The following is an 11,860-nucleotide window of genomic DNA, read 5'->3' as shown; positions in this document are numbered from 1 at the left end:
TTCTAAATGTATGTCAGCGTAAACATTAAAAGTAACTTCTATTTTGAACATCAAACTCTTTCTTGCTCCGTCTTATTCTAACTCTTCTCAGTTTAATGACAGCTACGTGTATAAAACTCCAACCCAAGTCCCTGTGTCTATTCAACACTTAATGAAAGACACAGGCAGTGGTTTTATTTTAATGAAAGACACAGGCAGTGGTTTTATTTCAAAACAGTCATGTTTATTTGAAACATACCCTTCACAAAATATTGTTCTCATGCGCAGTTAGCAAATCTCAGGTTATGCCAGTCATTGGTTATGGTCAAAGTACTCAACTGTCCATTTTGGTACACACAGACCCACCACATCCCTGTCTGCAACTGTAATTAGACTCCACTACACACACTGGGACTATACTCCATCCCACTGAGGGACTAGGGTTATGGACAAGGACTAGGGTTGTGAACAGTTATGGACTAGGGATATGGACAAGTGACCAGGACTACAGACATTTACTAGGGCTAGAGATATGGACTAAGGATGTGGAGTAGGGAAGTGGACTAGGGCTAGGCACTAAGGATGTGGAGTAGGGAAGTGGACTAGGGCGGGTGATTGAGACAGACCAAACAGAAGGAGCAGAGGGTGGAGACCAACCTCTGGAACTGTTGAAATGTTCAAGGTGACAGAAGGCCCGTCTACACGACTATGATCCTTCTACTGACAATAGGTGGAAGAAATTTATATTCCTCACAAATCAATACTCTGCATAAGTGGAGGCTATTTATATTATTACAAAATAAATATTTTGATGGTCAAGCAGAACAGTGTGTCCATGAATACCTGTGAGCACCGACATACAGAGAGACCCAGTGGATCCCAGAGAAACCCAGTGGATCCCATAGAGACCCAGTGGATCCCAGAGAAACCCAGTGGATCCCATAGAGACCCAGTGGATCCCAGAGAGAGACATGGATATGCAAACATGAACAAATGCCAAACCCACAGTGTATCTAACATGCAGCACAAAGAATATAGAATGTTGTAAAATAACTACTTTTTAAAAATAACCCAATAATCCAAACAAGCAGGACAGACACTAGGAGAGGAGGAATTGGACAGAAAGTAGAGAAACGAAATCACAAGGATCAACGAGGAGAAACAAAATCTGGTAAATTCTGGAGTCTAAATCTGTAGTCTATCCTATCATGGAGCTCTGTGAACCACGCCTGGAACTGGACACGGCCTGGGGTATTGTGGGTAAAGACTGCATCAGGCCGGTGGCATTGTGGGTAAAGACTGCATCAGGCCAGGAGCATTGTGGATAGACTGTAGGGATTTCAACCAACTGACTGCAATTCTGCTCAAGAACTTGAGGACATTTCCCCAGTTGGACATGGCTGTATAAAACAGAGACATCCCTATATAAAAGCAGCGCAGCGAGAGTCTCTGGGCGACAGGATGCAGAGGAGCGTCTAGGAGAGTCCAGGCTGGGGGGGTGAGGGCGTCTGGAAGTCGGAAGAGAGCAGGGAGAAGGTGGGGTCGTCAGGGATGTAGTAGGAGTCTCCCTCCAGCTGCAGCAGGGAGGGCAGGTCCCCCACGCTGCTCTCGGGCTCGGGGTCGCCTGGCTCCGGCAGCACCAGCGGCGAGGCTGTGTACTGCACCAGCTGCTTACCTGCACAAACATGTAGTGATGCGGTCTCCACTCTCACAGGGTCACAGGTGTGACTGGGAACATGTATGTGGCTGTGTGTGTGTGTGCGGTGTGTGTGAAGGGGGATGTGTGTGTGTGGTGTGTGAGGGTGGTGTGTGACGGGAAGTGTCTGGGTGCTAACCTGAGTCCTCGCTAGGCTCCCCCACCCTGGGAGGCTCAGGTGACAGCAGGTCCCGAATCTGAAACACACAAGTGGGACTGTGATACACACACAGGGCTAGGAAGCATTAGCTAGATGGCTAAATTAGCAAGATTAGCATGTGTGCTAAAGGGATAGGCAAGGTTAGCTAAAGGGCTAGGCAGGGTGAGCAAGAAAGCTAGGCAGGGTTAGCAGGTGCGCTAAGGAGCTAGGTAGGGTTAGCTACAGGGTGTGGCTGGGCAGGGCTAGCTGGCTAAAGGGCCAGGTAGTGTTTTCTGGGAGGACTAACTCACACTGTCCAGGCTTGTGTCCAGGTCAAAGTCACTGTTGGGCATGGGTGAGCTGAAAAACTGAAACACACCATCAAGAAGACATTACATTGGCATTCATCCACTCAGAAGAAGCTTTCATTGAAATTGTCATAATAGTACATGAAGAACTGCAGAAAGGATCACGAGTGCAATGAGACAAACACTCAAACACACAGCTAACATCGCCCCCCAATCCCCCCCCCGCAGGACAGCACCCCACAGACTAAGTAGGTGAGACATTACTTCAAATAAAGGGGAGGATTCAAAGTTGATGTTCTGGGCATTGAGGATGGTCTGGAGGCTCTCCAAGCCGTTGTCGATGCTGTCCAGGTGGTCGTTTAGCTCGAGCCTGCAAGACAGAGAGACTGGAATTATAAACGGCATTGGAATATAAACCACACATTGAAAGCAAACATTGTTACCATTGCGCCGGCTAACATTAAGCGGACCTATGCTCACGAGAGAATACTTGCCCAGACACACTGTCGCAGCGGACAGCTTGGATAGCTATCTAACTAGATAACATTCCCAATAAGGGTGAACACTCAAATTATAAACTATAGACCATCGCATTACACATATCAAAACAGAACGAACACAACAATAGAACTCCAAACAATGCTTATTTAACTAAGCTAATGCCCTTAATTTAGTAGTTTTTCAGCTTGCCGCAATGCATTCTGGGTACCAAGAGCAATGCACGAGTATAGGCGATCTTACAGCATTGTGTAACACACTTCGGTTGTGGATAATATGTCAAGAAAGAAAACCAAGTCACTCATTTAGTGGCTGAATCCATTGTTATGTCTACAAAATTATTTTAGATATAGTATAAGCTTAGCTAGCTTGCAAATCCTGAGGATAACCCACTGTAGCAGACATTTCTATGTGACAACGGACAAGGGTGTTTTGTCCCTCGGGAGTTGCCGTAGGCTTGATGCTGAAAGCATTACGTGAAATCAGTGAGGGCTGTTCGAATGGCGATGTCAAGAAGAGCAGTGGTAAAATACAAGTTATGAAAAGAGACCGCGTCCGTGTCTTATTGTCCACACGATCATATACAATTATATCTAAAACGAACTTACAAAGAGCTCGGTTACACTACCAAAGTTGAATTAGTAATGTTGTTAGCTATGCTAGCGTTATTTTGCTAGCCTATGACATTTCACTGGGTCTTGCAGCTGTTTGATTAACTGAAATTATTATGAAATGTTATGTTCTACTAGCCATTTTCCTACTTTAGCAAGTCACTGTATTTCCAAGCCCTGATAATATAACTGAGACGACACAGTAAATAATTCCCCTTTCAAGTAATAAGCCCCCGTTCAAGAGTTGAGCATTAAATTAGCTGCACGGTCTGTAGAGATCTTGAGACGAAGACACTTTTTTGTTCTAAAACTGGACTATAAACTGCTTAGAAATATAAGCCGCACAAGAAAACTGTAAAATCGGAGTACAAACCTCGTCTTATTTTCCGAAAATTACGGTACACCTGGGGGGAAGTTATACCTGGGGGATTACACCAGGGAGATTACACCTGGGGGAGGTTAGACCAGGGAGATTACACCTGGGAGAGGTTAGACCTGGGAGATTACACCTGGGAGAGGTTAGACCAGGGAGATTACACCAGGGGGAGGTTAGACCTGGGGGATTACACCAGGGAGATTACACCTGGGAGAGGTTAGACCTGGGAGATTACACCAGGGAGATTACACCTGGGGGAGGTTAGACCTGGGGGATTCCACCAGGGAGATTACACCTGGGAGAGGTTAGACCTGGGAGATTACACCAGGGAGATTACACCAGGGAGAGGTTAGACCTGGGGGATTCCACCAGGGAGATTACACCTGGGAGAGGTTAGACCTGGGAGATTACACCAGGGAGAGGTTAGACCTGGGGGATTCCACCAGGGAGATTACACCTGGGAGAGGTTAGACCTGGGAGATTACACCAGGGAGATTACACCAGGGAGAGGTTAGACCTGGGAGATTACACCTGGGAGAGGTTAGACCAGGGAGATTACACCAGGGAGAGGTTAGACCTGGGGGATTCCACCAGGGAGATTACACCTGGGAGAGGTTAGACCTGGGAGATTACACCTGGGAGAGGTTAGACCAGGGAGATTACACCTGGGAGAGGTTAGACCAGGGAGATTACACCTGGGAGAGGTTAGACCAGGGAGATTACACCTGGGAGAGGTTAGACCAGGGAGATTACACCTGGGAGAGGTTAGACCTGGGGGATTACACCAAGGAGATTACACCTGGGGGAGGTTAAACCTGGGGGGATTATACCAGGGAAATTACCGTATTTTAAGGAAAATAAACTGCATCGTATATAAACCGCACCCCTACAGAATGAGGACTTTGAGTTTGTAAATCGGAGTATAAACCGCACTGGAATATAAACTGCACTTTCACTTTCATTACGAATCATTCCTCTTTCAAGCAATAAGCCCCCGTTCAAGTGTTGAGAATTAAATTAGCTGCACGGTCTGTAGAGATCTTGAGACGAAGCCACTTTTTTGTTCTAAAACCGGACTATAAACTGCTTCGAAATATAAACCGCACAAGCACAAGAAAACTGTAAAATCAGAGTACAAGCCGCGGCTTATTTTCCGTAAAATACGGTACACCTGGGGGGGAAGTTAGACCTGGGGGATTACACCAGGGAGATTACACCTGGGGGAGGTTAGACGTGGGGGGATGGGGATCATACCTGGGGGGGTATGGAGGTTTAGGATTAGAAGCAACACACATCTTCCCTGTTTACAAAGAGCGGTTGCTGTGGTTGGCAATAACCACTGTCCCAATACAAACACTGAACGGTATTACAAAAAGGGTGAAACTACAACCAGGTGAACATCCTAACTGTTGGCTGATGACAGTGCTTCAGGGTTTACGGTAATAGTGGGGCTATCACTGTACGGTGTCTACGGTGTGGTGTGTCTATAGGGTGCATTTGATACGGTGTCTAGGGTGTGGCGGGCCAGCTGACATGCTAACCCCAGATGATGCCTGAGCTGTGGAGACGAGGTGGAGGAGGGGCTGGGGATGAGGAGGGAAACATCTGACACCTGGGCAGAACTGAAACATAGAAGCACAACAACTAGACTGTAGACCTAGAACTAGACAGAATAGACACTGTCCCAGCTATAACTAGACAGAATAGACACTGTCCCAGCTATAACTAGACAGAATAGATACTGTCCCAGCTATAACTAGACAGAATAGATACCGTCCCAGCTAGAACTAGACAGAATAGACACTGCTGTCCCAGCTAGAACTAAACAGAATAGACACTGCTGTCCCAGCTAGAACTAAACAGAATAGACACTGCTGTCCCAGCTAGAACTAAACAGAATAGACACTGCTGTCCCAGCTAGAACTAAACAGAATAGACACTGCTGTCCCAGCTAGAACTAAACAGAATAGACACTGCTGTCCCAGCTAGAACTAGACAGAAAAAAACTAGACAGAAAGCCGCATATCAGTCTGCGAATGCTAAAGATACCTGAGAATGATAGCTCACATAACTGGGGTAAACTGGTTCAAAACTCTGGTTGTAACTGGGGTTCACTGGTTCAAAACTCTGGTTGTACTGTAACTGGGGTTGAAGAGGCGACTTAGTTGGTCCGTCCCTGGATTCACACCTGCCCGTGTCCATCTGGGTGCTATTGGACAAGTGTGCATGTGTGTGTGTAGTTGGAGCAGGGTTAGAGGGGGTAGGACTCTCACTTGTCAATACAGGCGACACTGAGACACGTCTGATCTGTGAGGGCGGAGTTAGGGGCGGGGCCGGGCTCGCTCTCCTGCAGGATGGAGTTGATGAGGGTAGTGGGAGAAAGGGGTGTGTCTGCTGGAAGCCCCGCCTGGGCAGAACATGGCTCCTCCCCCCCGGGACTGGATGGCTCCTCCTTGACAAGCACCCGTGGGCTGCTGGAACTGAACGCATAACAACCAGGGTTAACCAGGGATAACAACCAGAGATCACAACAAGGTTATATAGGGTTAACCAGGGGGCAGGGTTAGGGTTAACACACAGGTTAACAGGCTCTCAGGCCAGGGCTCCAGACTGCGACCAAATAGTTGCATTTTGCGACCAGTTTTTGAGACAGTGCAAGCATTTTTTACAAGCACTCGCGCATGTGCGACCTACAAATTTGGAAGTTATTGGGTGTGCACAATGTCAGCACACGTTAGCAACGATGCATAGATACAACGTTCTAGTAAGACAGCGATATCAGCGAGCCCTCAGCATTAGTACCGTAGCTAAAAGTCTAGGAAAGTTTAGGCTATTTTTCGCTAGGTACCTATACACCTAGCTAAAAGTCTTGGAAAGTTTAGGCTATTTTTCATTAGGTTCCTACGAACATGTCTTAATCTGCCAGACAAGTGGGTTTCCCTTTGTTCTTTTGGTGAGCAGTTTCACGAGCCCTTCTTACACGGCGTCATGGAGCCGAGCAGCTAAATACTTATTAACACTAGCGTTGCTACTGTATCCCTGCCTGTGTTTGTGCTGTTATACTCGGCATGTATCGTGTCGTGGTGTCGGAGGACTGATCGAAAAGCGCATCATACATTTAAGTCATTTAGCTAAGACTTGCATGCACAGTACGTAATGTCACATTAAATAATGTATTTAAACTCAAGCTTATGTGGTGCGTCGCTGTAGATCAGTTGATAAAATGTCAGTAAAAAAACGGACCCATCTGCAACCGACGCAAGCACACCCCACAATTTCCCCAGAAATTGTACCAGGGGCGATTCTAGGATCAGACCTTTAGAGACCATAATGAGAATGACATGAATACAGTGCCTTGCAAAAGTGCTAAACCCTCTTGCTAATATAAATCCCCAATTTCACTGGATAACAATTAATACATTTATGTATTATTATGCAAAATATTGAATGAATGAAAAAACTAAGGATGTCCCTTTCTTCATGAACTACCAGCATCAAATGATAATAAACAATATATTCTTTATTATTTTATTATTATTTTTAGGGGTGCTGAGATGAAATTTAGGGCTGCTTGAGCACCCATAAAAAGGGTCTAAAATTGCTATTTTCTGCTTGCGCTCCTAAAATTTTCAGTCAGGGGCTACTGTGCTCCTAATAAAAAAAGTTAGTCTGGAGCCCTGTCTCAGGCTATTACTGAACTGCGCCCACACGTGGATACAGAGCGTTACAAAACAAAAGAGTGACATGAATGAAGCTTGTTTATTGTGTGGTGGTCATGGCACTAACCTGTCCTCCAGCCAATCGCTGTTGTCCTCCACAGGGCTGGGTGTGGCCTGGTCAGTGATGTCAGAGATGATGGGTCCAGACTTTAGAGGAGCTTCTGTCTGGAACAGGTTCACAGCGCTGAAAGCACTGCCAGGCGCCTGCACACCCGCGCAGACACACAAGGGCACATGTTATTGGCCATTATCTGAACAAACCAAAATAGATTATGCAGTATGATGTCATGCAATGCTGTGCTAAGTTTGGCTCCAGGACTCCTAGATAGAAGTTCATGCTAAGCCAAGATAAACTAGGCCTCAGGACTCAGAACACACTATGCTATGTTAAGCTACTCTCCAGCACTCAGGACAATACCATGCTATGCAAAGCTATGCGCCAGGACTCATTGAGAACCCTATGCTATGCTAAGATAGGCTAGGCTCCAGGACTCACAGAGATGACTGGGGAGGCCTGCAGGGGCTCCAGAGAGTACTGTCGGCTGAACTTGGGTAAGGAGTGGGCGGAGCTGCTGTCGTTCAGCATCAGCGGTCTGCAGAGGGGACAGCGGTCACATGACCACGTAAGCAGGTCCAGTCATCATAACCTCACAATCTCCAACCCCAAACCCCCCCCCCCCTCTCAACAACATAGCAGGTCAAATCGTTTGATACCCTTCCCCACTGAAACTCAAGGGGACTTTCCACACGCACGGTGCACTTCGCTTTGGATAAATGCTACATAATAAAGATGCTAATGTCACATACATCTTCCTCTTCATCCCCAGCACTCTGTTGGACTGAACCAAGGTCACCAGGAACTGGATCAGCTGTGGACGCAGAAGGGGTGAAACAGGGTGAGACGGGATGAGAGTGCGAGACAGGCTCACAGGATGAGACCCTGTTTACCACAATATATACGTGTGTGTGTGTGTGGGGGGTGGGTGGGTGTATGTGTGTGTGTTTACCTTGTTAACGACTTTCTGCTGGTGGGTGTGTTTCTGCCTTAGACTGGCCACTTCCCTCCAGAGAGCCTCGTTCTCACTGTGCACACACACACACACACATACATTGGACAAACGCATTTTAAACATGCGTAAGTGTGTGTGGCATGCAAGTTATTTGTTGTTGATGTATGCATGTGTCCTCCCCCCCCCCTCCGCTCACTGTTTCATGGCGATGATCTTGGAGTCAATGTTTTCCTGCTTGCCCCTCATGTGCTGCACGTCAGTCAGGATCTTGGACACGTCGTCCGTGCTGATCTTCAGGTCCTCCTGCTTCAGACTGGACACCTGGGAGACCACAGGGCACATTTAGCAGGTAGCGTGCACACACATACACACACACGAGCATTGATCCTGAAGGAGCAGTCTGGCCCTGCTTGTCAAAGATTCTGGCCTGGCCAGATTATACATTCAGATGACCAGATCCTCAAGGATTTAATCCCCAGATGGTAGACCATGCTGGCTCCAGATTAGCTATTCCGACATGATGTCCCCTCAGACACAGAGAGAAGGAAGGAAGAGTCTCGACAGAAGAAAGCACAGCAACAGACAGAGAACGGACAGAAGAGAGACTGAAACAAAGGAGACAGAGAGAGAGAGAGAGAGGAACAAACAAGAGACAGCAAAACAGAGAGAAACAGAGAGAGACACACAGAACGAGCAGATCTGTCAGGCAGACTGTACGTTTGTGACTTTGCGTTTGATGTTCTCCAGCAGGTGCTCCTGTCCCCGGAGGAAGTCTGGGTGCTGGAACTCTGTGTCGTCCCTCTCCGGCTTCAGCAGGCCGCCGTGCTCGATGTGCACCACCTTCCGGAAGCCGTCTGGACAGACACACACAGGGGGACCTGGGATTTAGAATCCAACTCTTTTCTACAATTCCAACAATATGTTATGCAACCGCCTTTTATTTAAAGTGCCTTGAAGTACTGTGGGGGAATGCAGACCTGCGATCTCTTGATTTGCATTCAGGTGCTCTAGCCTATCACGAGGCTATACCTAGTTCTAGCTAGTCCTAGGGGTCAACTCCATTACATGACACAATTATAACACAGAAATATTCCATTACAAAACACAACATTGAATTACACTACACATTTCAGTTCCATGAGGGGGGTGTACGTCAGTGTCGTTGAGCTACCGGAGGGGGGAGGAGCTACAGGAGGGGGAGGAGCTACAGGAGGGGGGAGGAGCTACAGGAGGGGGAAGGAATGTGATACCTGTTTGGTATAGGCTGTTACTGTACAAGTCAGAGGTGTCCTTTCTTTATGTCTGTAATTTTGCTCTGGAGGACAGATCAACGTCGCCACAGCTTTGTACCTTCATACTGTCTCTACATGGGGCTACATCAGTATCCCTATGTTTTCTTTTGTTAATCCTTGTTTTGTTCAAATCAAAACCAAACAAATCATACTTATTTCCTTTGAAGTTTCTGTGTACATTCTAAAAAATGTAGGCCATGTTGCCCAGTCCAAAACGAGGGGTGAGGACACACAAAGTTTGAGGAGACACAAAGGGTGAGGAGACAGGAGGGGGAGGAGACACGAAGGGTGAGGAGACAGGAGGGGGAGGAGACACAAAGTTTGAGGAGACACGAAGGGTGAGGAGACAGGAGGGGGAGGATACTCACACATGTTGAGCTGGCGGACAAAGCTGGCCATGTTGTTGTGTTTGAAGAACTTCGGCAAAACCTCTTTGGAGAAGCGGCCCTGATCGAACACGTGGAAACTATTTCCATTCTGGGACAACATCACAATACCTTAGATTAGCAGATGATTTTATCCAAAGCAACATACCATACAAATAGAAATTACAGCAGAAAGTCAAGAATCAGAAGTGCATCAGTTCCAACAATATTTCAGTGGTCAGAGTCAAAGAACGGTCTGAGTTTTATTTTTGTTCTGTTCTGGGAAGTGAGACAGCATGCCCATCAAGCTTTGGTCAAATCAAGTCTTATTTTAGAGGCCTTTTACAAACAACGTCACAGATGCCTGCAGATGAGCACCCAAACCCGACCTAATACCTCAAAACAATAGCAGCGACGGTCTCTGCTGTGGCCAGGTCTCACACAATACTCGATTAACACTCTAGCTAACATTCCGATAAAGTTAGACACTACCCTCTTCTCCCGATATCCTATGACGCATCTTGCTGCAAGAGTTGTTCCTACGTAGCGAGCCCGTGAACAACTATTTCCAGTAGTTAAACTTAAGTTGGTTCGTTGTATTTACTTCCGAGTATGTACATATTTAATTGTATTTCTTTATTTAATCACACCGTGTCCCCATATTAAAATGTTAACTATTTATATTTTACGCTCTGTACATCTTTGTAACCCCCTCAAAAATAACAGTTAGCTACAATGCAAAATAACAGTTAACTAGTCACCTGGCAACCCCGAACAGCAGCTGGTTATTTATGATTCAGAAACGTCTGCGATTCACAGTCAAACAGCTGCTTCAAAAGTCTCAAACATACGCTTTTGTCCACTAGCTAGTTGGGGTTAGATAATTTGGCAATCCCAAACTCCCAAATCCCTCAATCCGTTAACGCAGACTAAATACAATAGCTGTCTGGTTACTACTAGCCTAGCTAATTTGCGAACCAGTTCGGCTAACGTGAGTCTAGCACAGGCTACCTTAAGCTTAACAACGATTTAGCTAGAGCTAATTAGGGAAACTAACTATATCATATCGTTAGCTAAACTAATAGCTGGAAGTGGAACCTCACTACCTCACACTAACATTAAACTGCATGCTACAATGTTGGATAGTATTGATAAATGGCAGCTTATTTGGGCAAGCTAGCTAACCTCGTAGCTTTGCCAGTACACTCTCAGTCGTAGTAACTTACAGGGCTCCAGCAGATGAGTGAATCGGCGTCCGGATCTTCAACTAAAGTCCATAGTTTGGTGAGAAAAGCTGGTACGTTACTGCCGCTGACTATAACACCGCCGGACCCGCCACCGTGGAACTCCATCACAACACAGTCAAAAAAAATGCTTGCTAAGTTTACAGCTAGCTAACGAGCTAGGAGACTCCAAAAATAGCCACCGACACAAGGGGGAGCGCTCTAAAGAATAACAAAGCCTAAACAAGCGTAATATTATTGACAGTGCAGTTTAAGCTGTAACTACAACAAAGACGGTTACAGAGTTTCACAGGGTCCAAATATTCAAAACAGTAGCGTATAAGAATGGGACCTTGTATGATCGATAACTAGCTATAAGAGATGGAAATTTCCATCCAATCTACATGTCTCCCAAGTACGAACTGCGTAAATAATGCCCATTGCACAGGCGCATGGTAGTTGTCGCATGTGTGTGACATCATCAAAAAAACTTGGCATATACATACACGATACATACACTTCACATACATGAATTTCATAAAATGTAAAAAAAAATATTTATAATACAAAATTGAACATTAAGCTAGAATTTCAATTTGCATCAAACGCCCGTCCCACAGAGGCAGAGCACACCTTAAATCTCA

At 46.2% G+C, this 11,860-nt stretch overlaps 1 protein-coding gene across 2 annotated transcripts; it reads right to left on the bottom strand.

Annotated features, from left to right (window-relative positions):
- Window positions 1–198: 198 nt before the first annotated feature.
- Window positions 199–11,664, bottom strand: hsf1 (heat shock transcription factor 1). 2 transcript variants are annotated; one of them, XM_062487027.1, is made up of 14 exons: window positions 11,220–11,663; window positions 9,997–10,105; window positions 9,054–9,190; window positions 8,533–8,657; window positions 8,334–8,409; window positions 8,134–8,195; window positions 7,823–7,919; window positions 7,394–7,530; window positions 5,881–6,087; window positions 5,149–5,229; window positions 2,387–2,492; window positions 2,126–2,182; window positions 1,815–1,872; window positions 199–1,654 (listed from the first exon to the last, which is right to left on the bottom strand). In XM_062487027.1, the coding sequence occupies exons 1-14, from the start codon at window positions 11,343–11,345 to the stop codon at window positions 1,455–1,457; spliced, it is 1,578 nt and encodes a 525-aa protein (XP_062343011.1). In that variant the 5' UTR covers window positions 11,346–11,663; the 3' UTR covers window positions 199–1,454. The 2 variants fall into 2 exon arrangements, with proteins under 2 accessions (XP_062343011.1, XP_062343012.1); XM_062487028.1 differs by lacking the exon at window positions 5,149–5,229 and having other exon boundaries at window positions 11,220–11,664.
- Between the last annotated feature and the right edge of the window lie 196 nt (window positions 11,665–11,860).

Source organism: Osmerus eperlanus, chromosome 20 (genome assembly GCF_963692335.1).
Source record: "Osmerus eperlanus chromosome 20, fOsmEpe2.1, whole genome shotgun sequence".
Taxonomy (NCBI): domain Eukaryota; kingdom Metazoa; phylum Chordata; class Actinopteri; order Osmeriformes; family Osmeridae; genus Osmerus; species Osmerus eperlanus.
The sequence above is the reverse complement of the archived record's forward strand: the minus strand, read 5'-3'. Positions and strand labels throughout refer to the sequence as shown.